Below are 15,816 nucleotides of genomic sequence, written 5' to 3'. Positions count from 1 at the left end.
ATTGACGGATATCTTTCATTTTTTTTTTCATTTTCCTTCTACAGTGGCACACCGCACACAAAGCTTTTACGTTTTTTTTTTTTTTTTTTTTTTTTAATTGTTTTTTTTAGGAAGACTTCAAAGTTCAAGCTTCATTAAGAAAAAATAACATCAGTTACATTCTAGATAGTGGATAAGAAAATAAGGATTCTCCTAATATATTGCTAATAAATGAAAAGATTTATTGTCTTCACGAACATGATAAAATTCAACCGTCTAAATTCATAAGATGAAACTAAGATGCCATAGATAATGAAGATTTTACAATTTGACTATAAACACAATAACAATACTAGGGGCTAGGGAGACAACTATTTTTATAATTTTTTTTTTAAGTAATAAATATCATTTTTATATAGACTATTATTAATATTATTTTTAGTATACACCGATTATAATAAGATATATAGACAAATAATATAAGTTAATAATTATGAATTTTTTTTTGTATTTTCAAATTCAATAATACGATACAACAAATTTTTTTTTTTTTAAATTCACAATATTAGGATGACATGGTGTGATTAGTGCAACATCAGTTTTATATGGTACCATTGTTTTTGTTTTATTTTTTATGGAAATAAATGACACAATTGTTGACGTCATTTATATATATATTTTTATATCACAATCTCTTTCCTTAACCATTATAAAACCATAAATGAATAAATAAATGTGAAATTTGTTATGTATCTAAACTTATTACCCTACATCATTTACTATATTATAAAAGCTGGGCCTAAAATGCTCAGTATTCTAAAAAAAAAAAAATTATTCTTAATTATTTTCTCAAAAAAAGAATCTCATTAAATAGGATAATTCACTTTAGATAAAATTTTATTTTAATTTTTTTTTATACAAGATAGAAATTCTATTTTAGCGTAATCTAAGTGTATGTGTGTGTGAAACTCCCTCCTGAAGACTTGAACTCTAGCCCTTGCCTCCCACACCCTACAAGCACTTATACTTGTGGAGTGATCATCGCGCCAAAAGAGCGTGGTGGTAAATTCTATTTTCAAAGTTTCAAGAAATTGAAAATTCCACTCCAACCATTGTCCAAGTTTAGGTAAAACTCTATTAGCTAAGTTAAAAAAAAAAAAAAATCAAGAATTTTAAAATAAAAATCAAGAATTTTTTTTTATAATTATTATAGAGATCATAATAACTTTGTATTTTAATATAATAATGAAATTTACACATTACATACCATTATACATACCATTATTATGTTAATAAACTCAATATATGTTTACATTTTTATAATTTAATATTAGATTAAATCTAGTAAAATTTCAAATAGTTCACTAAAGTTCTGATAATATTTTTAAAATACAATTTTTTATATATAGAGTTTTCAATTAATCAGGGCATCACAAAGAACGTACTGTTCCTTTATTATAAGCACAATCACAAACAATAAATTTATAAACACAAAAAAATTTCATAACTACCACATGTATTCAGTAATAGATTTAAATAAAAATCAATAAAAAGTTTCAATTCAACTGTGATGAAATATATTATTGAAGCAAGTTCCAGTTAATCCAATTGATAAAATATTTTATCATCGAGTAAAAGATCTATAATTTAATTTTCACATACACAAAAAATTAATTAGTGTTTTAATTTAATAATAAAAAGTAATGCCTATTACATTTCTAATCACAATTCACAAATTCAACCATTTGAACATGGGCCACCAAACCCACCTCTTAGAAAAGATCTATAATTTGATTTTTTCCTACACAAAAAATTAATTAGTGTTTTGATTTAATAATAAAAAGTAATGCCTATGACATTTCTAATCACAATTCACAAATTCAGGGGGTGTTTGGTACACTCATTCAAACACATATTTTCAGTTTTTAAACAATATTACACGTATTTTTATACACTTTTTTATTCACATATGTTTTCAAACAACAAAACACATGTTTTTAAACACATGTACCAAACACCTCTTATCAACCATTTGAACATGGGCCACCAAACCCACCTCTCGGAAAAGGGTCCATTCATTGAGAGACAATATAATTTTTACAATTCTTTCATAATAAATCATAAGTAGTCAGTTGTTATTGGTTCAAATTTGAACCTAACACTAAAATTACTTTTTTGCCCCAACAATAACAATAAGTAACAATTTGCCACTTAAAATTTATTGTGAAAATGTTGTAGAATTTCTCCTTCCCTTTAAGCACCTCCACCTCTCTCACATGTAACAACTGTTGACACACGTGTGCTCTCTCCAAACTTGACGCGTCCTAATGTCAACTTCTACAAATCAAACCTTAGCAGCTAAGCTTAGCATCTTCCCCTCTACCCATAATGTGAACAAAAACTCTTCTTCCACACCTTCTAGAAATGTACAAAAATCAAAGTCCAAATAGAACTCCCCCACTCACAAACACACACTCACTCTCTCTATCTCTCCTCCTCTTAACCCGCCACGTTGGCATTTCCATACTTATAATACGCGGTTTTGCCGTCATCACGCTACTATTCGCTCAACCATAAATCAATCATAAACCTTTATTTTTGTTGTCAAATTTTTTTGTTTTCAATTAATTTTTTTTTCTATGTAAAACTTTCAACTTTGACAAATCCACACGCTATCCCCCACTTTGGCCTCTTTCCTTGTAATTTCCAATTCCATTATAACTTAATCTAATTCACTCCCATATATTTAGCTGCCTATCTCACCCACTATCTCTCATACTCACAAAACAAGTTTCAAACTTTTTCACTTCCTCCTCTGTTTTCTCTTCTCTCTCTCTGTTTTTTCTTTACTATAGTTATATAAAGTTGAGATCTTTGATATACCCAGATCGAGTTTTGAAGTAATTTGAGGTGGGGATGGAGAATAATCAGCAATCTTTTTTTCAATTCAGTGATCAGCTTCGAGTTCAGACTTCGAATCTGGCTAATCTGTCAGTCAACGACTCGATTTGGAGCTCTAATATTCCGACAAAGAGGACTGAGGAAAGGAGGAATTTTGATATAAGGGTTGGTGGAGAGGTTAATTCTTCTCTGGGCAACTCCAATCCTAAAGGGTCAGATCTCAATGGTTTCAATGATGGGTGGAACAGTCTGAAGCCTAAAGTGTCTGATTTCAATGGATTCAATGATGGTTGGAACAATCTTAATCTGAAGCCTAAAGGGTCTGATTTCAATGGATTCAATGATGGCTGGAACAATCTTAATCTGAAGCCAAAGGGGTCTGATTTCAATGGCTTCAATGATGGGTGGAACAATCTTAATCTGAAGCCAAAGGAGTCTGATTTCAATGGCCTCAATGATGGTTGGAACAGTTTCAAAACAAAAGGAACTGATTTCAACGCTTTCAATGATGGTTGGAAGATGGGGTCTGGCAGTGTTGGAAATAGTCTAATTCTTGGTGGATCTCAGAAGAATGGTGGTATTAATGGGGGGTTCAACAAGGGTATTTATTCTAAGACTGGAAATTACAATATTAACAGCAATGTTAATGTGAAGGGGTACAAGAATAATGGTAAGGGTGAGGATGATCATGTAGGGAAAGTTGGGAAGAAGAATAGTAATGGTAAGAAGAATAATGGTGACAATAATAATAATGATAGTAAGAGTGGTGTGGACAAGAGGTTCAAGACGCTTCCACCATCTGAGTCTCTGCCTAGGAATGAAACCGTCGGTGGATATATCTTTGTCTGCAACAATGATACTATGCAAGAGAACCTCAAAAGACAGCTTTTTGGTAAGTCCCTCTTCCTCTTTCTCAACCTGTTTTTGCTATATAGACTTGTTTTTATTATTTGTTTTCTATTTAAATTCAATTTTTGTTCATCCTTGTTTATACAATATTGGAATTGTACTTGTTCTATATGGATTTGCTCTCCAATTTGCAATTGAAGGGCTCTGATTGTGTGTCTGTTGTGTTGGGTGTTCAATTTGTGTATTTCAAAATGATGATTCTCATTGGATGAAGGAATATCCTTTTTTAAGTCAAAACTTATTTTTAGAATTTGGTTAAAATTGAACAAGGAGTATCAATCCAATTTTCTCATTCCTTGGATCTAAAAATCTTATTATTTTTTACAAATGAAGGAATTTTTCCATTTTGCTTTTATAATTAAGTTTTCGTTTTTATTCTTTGCTTCTAAACATATGCTTTGAAATATTTCTAGGTCTGCCTCCACGTTACCGTGATTCAGTTCGGGCTATAACTCCAGGCTTGCCACTTTTCCTTTACAACTACTCCACTCACCAACTCCATGGAGTATTTGAGGTTTGTATATTCCTTTTCATATTTAGTATCTTGTTATGAAATTTTATGGTGCATGTTTAATGTTTCACAGTTTGGCTAATATCAATTATCAATATGGTTTGTTCAGGCTGCAGGCTTTGGAGGAACAAACATTGATCCAACGGCTTGGGAGGACAAAAAATGCGCTGGTGAATCACGCTTTCCTGCTCAGGTATTCATAGTGAATAATAATTCTTATGTCAAATTATGATATTTTGCATATGAAAATAACTATCCTATGCTCGTATCCTGTTTTTATTCATTACTCTATTTGTAACAGGTACAAGTTATAACAAGGAAGGTTTGTGAGCCACTTGAAGAGGATTCCTTCAGGCCAATTCTTCACCATTATGATGGTCCTAAATTCCGCCTTGAACTAAACATACCAGAGGTATTGATTGCTAAAATTATTACCGATTTTACTACAAAATACTTACAAATCGACATGATTTGGTTTTCGTGGTCAGTTTGCCTAGCCTAAACAAGCTTGTGGTTTTAATTTTTTGCAGGCACTTTCTCTCCTGGATATATTTGAAGGACAGAATTGAGGGCTTGAACAACACACTACACAGGCATACTGGTACAAGTAAAGATAGTGAAAAGAAAAAAGAGCTGATGGAAAGGAATAGCAGGATAGAGAGTTTGTTGACTTAAATATTATGGAGTTTACACACAGATAATTTGGCGAACAAATATATTTTTAGGACTCGCTTGAATATGCAGCCTATTGTCATGTATTAAGCTGTTTTTGCATAGAGGCTGTTGTGTATGGTTGTCGTTTTTATTGTATTTAGAGTATAAATATATATAAAAATAACTAATAAGATATAAAATGAACTTCTCTATTTGTTTGGTGTTATAATAAATCGAGGATTTGTGGCAGTCTGAATGCTAAAAAGTACCAGACCCTCTGAACCATTTGCATATGAAAGCTTTGGGTAGAAAATTTGAGAGGCTTTTGTTGTATTCATTTGGAAGTTGATTGTGGATTGTTAAGATATCCTAATGCACAATAAGAATTTTCTTCCTGTGAAACGTCTTTGTAACACATCCCTTTAGAGCTGCTTGGTTTGAGTTTTCATTCTTAGTAGAAGTGAATATACAGTTTTTAAAAACTTTACAGATATCAGATATGGTTAACTCTAAATTCTATCTTTCTTTCCTCCTTAGGTTTATGGTAAATGGCCTATCTATTTGAAATCAAATTTACCTTTTTTTTTTTTCCAAAAAGAAAACCTATTTCAGAACACAACTGTACTTTTATCTTAAAATTTTTGCGAGTATAATAAATCAACAAAAAGCAAAGCTGTGCTTTAATCTACTTAATTTTTAACCAAAATAAACAAATAAAAACAAGCTGTACCATTAAAAGGGTTATCATCCAGTTTGTACAAAATTAGTATAGTCTTGAAATCTCTTAAAATTAAAATAGAGAGAGAGATTGATAAAGTCTTGCAATGAATTATTGGATATGTCCCATCCTTAAATATTTCTACATAAAGTGGTTGCTATTAGCAATATGAAACATAAAATCAGCTTTCATTTTCATGTGTTTAAAATGGTATCCAAGTTTCTATATTGGCATATTCCTGTTTCCAGAGGCAACAACCAAAAATCTAAGCTTATCCTCACTTTACCTTTATAAGGTGAGCTGTTTTTCATAATTGGCATGTCGTTGGATACCATCGCTGGAATTAAAGCAACTAATGAAAGTCACGGTTTTTTTTTGGAGACGAACGGTTCTAAATTGAGCTGCAACATGGACTATAATGACCTCTGGATAGTACTTTTTCTTTTGGTAAAAGCATGTATCAAAGGGAAAAATAGAAATATAATGGGAGAAATTATTAAGTTTATGAGAAGAATTAATTAAGTGATTTTTGAGTTTTTTTAATTAATATAATATTATTATTTATGCAAATGTGATATTATTTATGACTCCTACATCTGCATAAGAGATTTTATTTTATTAACACGGAGGACTACTTCGACAGTCTTCATAGAGAGGAGTCGAGAACAATTACAAAATAATTAAAATTTGGAAAATTTTCCAATTCACTCCATGATTTGATTTCTTTTCATCATAAGTTCATAATTTTTTTTTTTTTTTTTTTTTTTTTGACCAAGTTAGACCTTTGACTTTGACCAAAAAGTCAAAATTTTCAAGACGGGCCTGTCCCACTCAGTTTTTTGAGTACATTCCAATTTTGGGATCGGTTTCTTCATTCGAAGCTTGGAAATTGTGCAAACGACCAATTTCTAAAAGTTGACTTTTGCATAAATGTTGACCAAAAAGTCAAAATTTTCAAGACGGACCTATCTCACTCAGTTTTTCGAGTAAATTCCAATTTTAGAGTCCGTTCCATTATTTGAGACTCGAAAATTGCACAAATAACTCAAATCCAAGCTAGTTGATTTTTGTGTTGAATTCAAGCCAAAGTCAAGGTTTTCGAGCCAAACTTGTCTTGCATAGTTTTTTGTGACTTGGAAATCATCAATCTAATTCACATCTCCGGAGCACTGATAATGTCCAAAGATAAAGCTCTCGATATCAAAATTTGAGATTCATCCATCTAGTTTGAATCCCCTCAAGGTTATTCTCCAGACTTCATCAAGGCTTCTCTTTCAAAGTGCAGATGAACTCTCACAAGTGTGTCTTGAATTTGAAATTGCATCGGGTCACTCGTCCAACTACAATTCCCCTTTCGGTGCCGAACATTCCCACCTACCATTCTGCGTCTCTCACCTACCATTCTCGTTCTCTACCGGTCTTAAACCTACCATTCTCATCCACCGGTCTCACCAAAAATTCACATCCGCCATTCTCAACTATCCATCCACCATTCTTCGTCTCTTCGCTATAAATAGGAGGGCCGGATTCACGAAGGACTCATCCAAAAAAAAAAAAACACCGAGTCATGAAATGAAGGTTTGCTTCTTTCAAATTTTCAAGTCCTCCTTCTTACAGCCATTTCTCACTATGGCTTCATCATTCTCAACACTCAGCAACCAATATCACTTCATAGTCAGTTTGAAATCAACCCTCCCATGGTTCGGCAGGAACCCTCTTCACAGCATCATTGTAGTTTTGAGATCCAAACAAATTTTGTTTCTCCACCTAACAACCACCTTTGTCCATAAAGTTATTCATAACAAGGCCTGCATCGACCTTCCATGTTTCCGTAGATTTGGTTGGCCAGGAAATTCAAGTCCAGCAGAGACACCTACGCCTAACCTCAAGGCTCCTATAGTCTCTATTCAATTGCTTGGTCTTCCAACAGAAGCAGTGGTTCGGAACAAACAGCAACTTGGCTGGTTTTTAAGACCAGAATCACAAGTTAGCTCCATCTTTCACTTTGTTGTGCTTTCCCAACAAGTGTCAATAGGGGAAGATGGTAAAAAGTGTTGGGGTATCTTACAAATTGTCTTTCATCCAACACTTAAGACGACCTCCGGGGCACCAGTTCATCAGAGTTCAGCTTTTGGGGCTGGTAAATGGTTACCAAAACCATATTCCATGTTCCCATCGGCGTGGGATCCAGAGGTCATCGTTGCTGGTACCTCAAAACACATTTTCTGGAATTACTCCAACTTAAATTCAACTTGAAGTATTTCAGAATGAACTTTTCTGAAATTACTTCAACTTAACGTCTGTCAGTATGGTCCCATTACACACGCACATTCAATGACTTACTGTCAGACCACATGCAAACATACAGCCACCCCATTTTCAAAGGTGTATCTCCTAGAAACACCTACACCAGAAGGTTCCCGACATACAGGATCAGAACCATGGTGGCGTATGTTTCACCCATTCCTTTGCTTCATCCCCGTCTTCTTCACCACCACCACTGTCACTTCAGAATCTATAAGCTTCTGAAATTACTTCAATCCGGGTAAAACGATGACGCATGCGCACTCAATCACTTTCCCACATGGCCTCGCCGTAATCCGAAGTGTACTCTTCTGATATAACTTCACCAGCGGCTCTTAATAGCACGAGGCTAGCCCCATGGCTCCGCATGCTTACCCAGCCACCATCCTCGCGTCTTCCCCATCTTCTACACCATGTGATCGCCGCCAACGATCCAGAAACACTCTTCTGAAGTTACTTCAACTTAATCTCTGCTAGGAAGGCTCGGTCATGCAAATACGTTCAAATACAGGCAGACCCCTTTTCGTCTCATCAAAGCCTTTCATATGGGTGGGTCTACTCCTCAGAAACTATCTCATCCTGCTAAAAGCTCCGCCACCTTCAATTACTTCATTTGAAGAGCCAAGAGTAAAAGTCTGTTTTCGAAACTCATTCCCACACCACGCTCTGAAACTGTGTGTGTGAACGAGTCTCGAGGGGGCATTTGTAGACAGGGAAAATTCCCGACCTATCACAAGCTGACACGTCACACTACCAAGTCCACAAAATGCAGCCAATTACAAAACGCCACATGCTACTGCTAGGTTTTACTATTGCTATTCAGAAGCCAACAGAAATTCGCCAAGTGTCATACAAGAACCAATCACACATCATCGCACGTGTAAGCAATGACATAATCAGCCTCGCACGTGTAAGCGATGACACAATCAGCCTCGCACGTGCAGGCAATGACGTAAGCGGACCAATCAAGCTCTGCCACGTGTCACCAATCAGACTCCGCCACGTGTCGCTTACCTACCCCAAAACTCCTATAAATAGAAGCCTTCCTAAGCCATTAGGAGGACACCAAGCCATCTGAAGCACAAGCAGCATCAGAGAAGATTCAGAAGTCCAGAAGCTCTGCCGGAACCAAGCTCTAAAGCCTCCAAGAACTTCAAGAACTTCAACTTCGAATACGAAGAACATTCGAAGAGAAATCATCCGCCTAGATCCAAAAGTTTGCGGGAATCAAGCCTAAAGTGTCCGAAAACACCAACAAAGCACAAATTAGTGAAGCTCTGCGGATTCAAGCCTCTAAAGCCCCGAAGAACTTCCCCCACAAATCCAAGAACACGAAGAACACACGAAGAACACGAAGAACACGAAGAACAAAGAATTTCTAACAAGCTCATAGCCAGAGATTCATTGTAATTCCGTTTTAGCAATCTTCGATCCATTCCTCAACCAAATTGAAGGATATTTTGTGTTCAAGTCACAATCACATTACCACAAATCCAAATCAATAAATCTTGCAAGGAGATCGAATCNATTTTTTTTTTTTTTTTTTTTTTTTTTTGGAATTGAACCTTAAAATTTTGGATCAAAATGAAAGTTTTAAAATTTGTATTTTATAAACAAATTATCAATTACAATTTATCTTTGTGTGGACCAACCCTATCATAGTTTATTCCTACAAAACATTTTAGTGTTACATCTTGACACCTAAAATTTGGCTTAAAATAAGATTATTAAGAGGTCTTTCAACGAAATCTTATGGATTTTTTTTAATCCAAACTTAGGGTGTCCAATATAACTATTGAAAGTTTCTAAATTAAATTGTGATAAAGTCAAACAAAAAACAGAAAGGATAAAGAAAAAAAATTAAAAGAATTAATTTGTGTCTTTTTTTTCTTATCGTCGGTAGATGGGATATTTGAGAATCCTTTGCATGTTTCTGGTTCACAATATCTTACCAAATACTTTATTCAATTTTTCAAGCCAAACAAAAGGAGAGCTAGTGGTCACTTGTTTTTTGTTGGTGAAATTGGACAGTGTAGGTTAGAAACAGTCCATACAATACAAGGGGTGGCCCCTGGTTTTGATTATTTAGTAAGTTTTAAAAAAACCAGTATAAACCCCAAAACCCAAAAGCTGTCATCCATTATTACAGCTTAACCCCCACGGCAGAAATTGGGTGTTAATCCCTCTTTTTCAACATTTTCTTCACCTACTAGAACCTCCTTATATTTTAGCATTCTCTGACTGCTTCAAAATATGGTGATGAAATGTCTCAACAAATCAGATGATGGACTATATTATATGTTGCAACAACGAGCTAAGAGACTTTTTATCCCGTCTCATTTGGCCGGCTGGACTCCATCAAATAGACGATGTTATTTACTTTAAGTCTTTAATTAGATCACTAAAAAGCAATTGTTCTCAATCATATTCTATAATAACATAGCAACAATAATATTTCTTCTATGAACTAATGAAGTTGCTGGTGTTGAATGATTATGTACTTCACCTCAATCTATCATTAGTCATTATAAATTTGGTGATCCTACTTGGGAATATATATATATATATATATATATAAAAGAGATGGCCATACCCATTAAGTAATGAATATCCTACCCTACTTGATCTGAATGTTTTGAGTAATACTCGGTTTTTTATGGGTAGAACCTAATCGGGTAGGGAATGGATATTATCCATAACCAACTCGTATATATATATATATATATATATATATATATATAATATATAATATATATATATATATATATATATAAAAACTCTAACTCTCTCACTTTCACTCTCACACACACTCTCTCTCTCCACCTCTCCTCAGTCCTCACCATCACTCTCTCTCTCTCTCTCTCTCTCTCTCTCTCTCACCTGAGCTTTCATGGCCCAATACCTTGAACTCATCACTCTGATCACTAGCACCACCACTACAGTGGTCTTCTCCATCCCCGAGCCAAGTCTTTCAACCTCGAAATCTCTCTCTAATCCTTGGATCTGAACTGTCTCTCTATCTTAAACCACCATGGTAGAAGCCTCTTAAGCTCATCACCGCTACCATCAACGGTGGTTTCACATCTCAACCTCAACTTCTTTCTAAAACTGAAACATATAACCTCTCTTGATCTAGATCGATCCCACCCTCTCTTCGATCTAAACGAGGCACAACCTCCTAGCTCAATCGTGAAGCCCAACCGCCACCACCAGGATTGTTCTCAATCATATTCTATAATAACATAGCAACAATAATATTTCTTCTATGAACCAATGAAGTTGCTGGTGTTGAATGATTATGTACTTCACCTCAATCTATCATTAGTCATTATAAATTCGGTGATCCTACTTGGGAATATATATATATATATATATTGTATAGGGTATGGATATTATCCATACCCAACTCGTATTATATATATATATATATATATAAACTCTAACTCTCTCACTTTCACTCTCACACACACTCTCTCTCCACCTCTCCTCAGTTCTCACCATCACTCTCTCTCTCTCTCTCTCTCTCTTGAGCTTCCATGGCCCAATACTTGAACTCATCACTCCGATCACTAGCACCACCACTACAGTGGTCTTCTCCATCCCCGAACCAACCCTTTCAACCTCGAAATCTCTCTCTAATCCTTGGATCTAAACTGTCTCTCTATCTTAAACCACCATGGTAGAAGCCTCTAAAGCTCATCACAGCCACCATCGGCGGTGGTTTCACATCTCAACCTCAACTTCTCTCTAAAACTGAAACATATAACCTCTCTCGATCTAGATCGATCTCACCCTCTCTTTGATCTAAACGAGGCATAACCTCCTAGCTTCGTCGTGAAGCCCAACCGCCACCACCAAGATGGTGGTTCCCAACCTCTCATCCTTTCTCTTTCTAAACCTCAGCCAAACACTTCATATTTATTTGATCTCCCTCTCTCTAATATCTAGAACTCATTTTCTCGATCTACTACATAGGAGAGCCCTAAATGGTGTGTGGAACATCAATTGGTGTTGTGGAGGTTAAAGGCTTCATGGATCTGCCAAGAACCATGGCTATGGTGTCATGTGAGCGCGTGAACAACAGAAGTATGACGGAGGGTAAGTTATTGGATTTTTGTACTCATGTGCTCTGTGTTTATGAGGCTTTGTAAGCATGTATCAGAGAGTGTATAATAAAATTTCTATTTCTATCTAAGGAAAAAAAAAAAAAAAAAGAAGAAGAAGAAAAAAGAAGCAGACACATCTGATTTCAAAGTTATTGATTAGTTTTTTCTTTTTAAGATAAATTTATTAGTTAGTTTTTAAGTTAAAATGTTTTGGATTTTAAAAAGAAAAAAATTAAATAGGTTTCGAGTAAGGTATGGATATCCATGTATAATAAATCCGTGTAAGAATTGGGTATGGATACTAATGGGTATCGGTATTTGGGTATCCATGGGCAAACATTTTGGGTAGGGTATGGTATACCCTATCCATACCTCACCCATGGCCATCCCTATATATATAAACAAAGTATATTTTGTTGACATCAGGACTACATCATCCACTTATTTTCTACATTTTTTTTCCTCTTTTTTAACTTTTATTCTTCCTATTCTAAAAAAAAAAAAAGTTCTTCTCCCTATAGTCATTGTTACATTTCCTCTAACCTTTCTCCTTCCTCTCTACCTTTTTATCTCTCCACTATTCTCTACTTCACTGTTACACTTCCTTCATTCCTTTTTTTTTCTTATATTTCGACTCTTCTTCTCCCTATTTTATTTTGTATAAATTTGATATCATTTCTCCCATTTAATCCATATTTTTTTCACAAAATAATTGTGAGTATTCTCTCTCTCTCTCTCTCTCTCTCTATCTATATATATATATATATATTCTTTTGGTGGGATTTTGTTATTTCTTATAATCCTGATTAAGGTTGATGATTTTTTTTTTGAATATTCGTTTTGGTATTGTGCTTTTTAAATTTCTCTTTAATAGTTTTGGTTGAATTTTGATTTGGGTAAAGACAGTTTTTTGGAAATAGGAATTTGAGTTTCTATCAAAACATAATATACAAGGTTATGAATTTGAATATGCCTACCAATTGTTTGAGTAATAAATTATTATAAAGTCTAACTTTTATTTCCTTTAGTTTCATTTTAATTTTGGTTAAGATAGTATTGTAATTTTGAGATGAGTTTTTATTATTATGATGATAATCTCCTTATTCCTTAAGAGATGAGAAATTTGAATAGTAAATTTGAAACATTTAGAATATAAAATGTCATGAATATCTTGAGGTCTTAGAATCTCATGGACTCAAGACTTGCTTTATACCAAGACCCTAACAATCAATCACCACAACTTCACTATTTAGTCGTATAGTTTGAATGACCTCTGTACGTTTTTAGACCCTTTAAAACACAAGTTGATTAACTTAGTTATTTAGCCAAGTAATTACTTAGGTAAATTATTCAAATCTAGGTTAACAAAAGTAAATCATATCAAGTAAATAATGCGGAAAATAAAGAACACAACGATATGATAACCAAGAAAACCAAACTAGTAAAAAACCTGGGGAAGATTTAACCTAATTATCCTCAAGGTAAAACAAATTCACTATGAAAGAATTGAAATTTTACAATAGCGATTTAGACCACTAACATCTTATTGCCACCTCGAGTAGAAAACTTACTACTATGACCACATGACAACTCCAAATCCATGGACTACTTCTTTCTTGGATTCACAGCAACCACAAGTACTCCCACTTGTGTTTTCTTTAAGCTCTTTATGCAGCAATTGAAGCAATCACCAAGCTCTCGATATCAATCTCGATCTTGATAACCCTAAGTGTGTATGAAGGTAAACACCTCTAGATTTTACAAGAAATTCACACACACAACATAAACAACAACCTAAAAACATGATTAGGGTTTTTCCTTTATACTTAAGGCAAAACATAAAACCCTATATGTCATACGGACTTGGCTTAAGTTGGAAAATTCTGCAAAAAACAATCTGCACAAGCTTCGATCGATCGAGTCTAATTTTCGATCGATCGAGCCTTGCAGATAGTGAATAGTAATTTTTTGCAATTACTCGATTCTAACTTTACAATAAACATACTTTGAGCAACCTAAATCTAGACTCTAAGTTTTGATCATGGTTTGTCAACATTACATATTGAAGTTCTAAAACATTTAGATCATAAATTCTTAGAACCTAACAACCTCCCAATCAACAATTCATTTAATCCTCATGCATGAGACTTCTTGTGAGTGTTGTAATGTACTTTAACAAGTTAATTTTGTGCTCATTATATGACCCGATGGATTGCTTTCTGTAAAGTTGTTGGTCCTGTCTCTCTCTCAGATCACCACAAGTAGATGGGTTGGCTCTAGTACCGTAGGAAATACGTTCTTCTGAATGTGTTATTATTAATTGTTTTGGGCGGTATTGTTATAAACTGACAAGCTTGAACTAATTAATTGAATTATTTGGCTTTAACGCATAATGTTGGTTTCCTTACGGTTGAACATTTTTTTGCAGAACTTGAACTGTAGTAATTTTAATTAGCATTATTGATGGTAGTAGAATAAATTCAATCCCTAAGGCTAGGATTCTTAATGTCGAAGAGTGATAACTGTTTGTTGCTCACATTGGCAGCCACTGTCAAAAGTCAAAAAGTATAGCATCCATAAATTTTTTTAAAAAGCTTGTAATCACGACCTGAGCTAACGTAGTTACAAGATTGGATTTCTTTTATACACGATGAATGAAAAAATGTGATGACACATAAAGCAAGACCTAATCATGAACAATGTAAGCAACGATGACGTTATATCAACAACTTTGCCACCTGATCTATGCCTTTTAGACTTGGAAGAAGCTAGCATAAATGGTGTAGTCGCATTCTTGTCCAAGGAAATTGATAAGCACTCTCAGCTACTGCCGAGCCACCAGCGCTGGATCAATACCTTCTTCTGTCGATTTTTCTGCAACATCTTTGATTTGATTCTCAAACATGTTATCAAACAGCCCGTCTGTGCCGACTGTAAGAATGTTCCTGCTTCTACATCAACTTATATTGCTCTGTAAACAAACAATAAGTCATTAATGAACATCAAAGGGAAAATACAATTAAGCATGTTGATGCCACCATGAAAGGAAAAGAGCAAGCCACATCTGCATTATACGACTAGTCACAAACAATCTCTCTCACTTAAATCTCTAATGCCTCGCTAGGGCCCATTTTGTGAGATAGTATCTTCGAGCTCACATGGTTTATCGGCTAGCTTTGATACAATATGTAAAAACCCAAAGAAAAGCGCTAGTCACGTTTACGCTATACTTTAAAAGAAACAATCACAATTGAAGTTGTTTGTAATAGTTAATAAAGTTCAATTCAACATAGTATAAGCCCGATGTAGGATTCATCACATATACTCACGAAACACACACAATCAATCAGACTGAGGTGTCAAAAGTTGATATCTAGGGTAAAGACTCTTGCAAAATCTTTATGGTAATTGTTATGTGTAGGCGGGGGGGGGGGGGGGGGGGGGGTTCTAAGTTCACTTTATTATGAGATATTGTATGTTACATTGATACGCATGAGAAATGGATGAGGTGGCACTTTACACTAATAAAAATTGTTGCTCATATGAACATAAATTAATAAATATAATGAATTTCATCAACTGATGTAGCAAATATCTTAGGCATGCCGTTTATTGAATACACAACTCGGCCAGTCTTGTCATTATCTTACAAGCAGTATGAGCAAACCCTAAAATAGTAATTTTTCTCATACCTAGATAACATAGTTACAGAAAAAGAATACTAAACATTTAGC

The 15,816-nt window shown here is 34.5% G+C and overlaps 1 protein-coding gene across 1 annotated transcript; it reads left to right on the top strand.

Moving 5' to 3' along the window:
• The first annotated feature begins 2,779 nt into the window (after positions 1-2,779).
• Positions 2,780-5,168, top strand: LOC112024830 (B2 protein). Its single transcript, XM_024057480.2, has 5 exons — positions 2,780-3,772; positions 4,203-4,303; positions 4,410-4,493; positions 4,602-4,712; positions 4,831-5,168. The coding sequence occupies exons 1-5, from the start codon at positions 2,896-2,898 to the stop codon at positions 4,867-4,869; spliced, it is 1,212 nt and encodes a 403-aa protein (XP_023913248.1). The 5' UTR covers positions 2,780-2,895; the 3' UTR covers positions 4,870-5,168.
• Positions 5,169-15,816: the final 10,648 nt, after the last annotated feature.

The sequence above is a fragment of the Quercus suber genome, unplaced genomic scaffold (genome assembly GCF_002906115.3).
Source record: "Quercus suber isolate HL8 unplaced genomic scaffold, Cork oak 2.0 scaffold_218, whole genome shotgun sequence".
NCBI lineage: Eukaryota > Viridiplantae > Streptophyta > Magnoliopsida > Fagales > Fagaceae > Quercus > Quercus suber.
The sequence above is the reverse complement of the archived record's forward strand: the minus strand, read 5'-3'. Positions and strand labels throughout refer to the sequence as shown.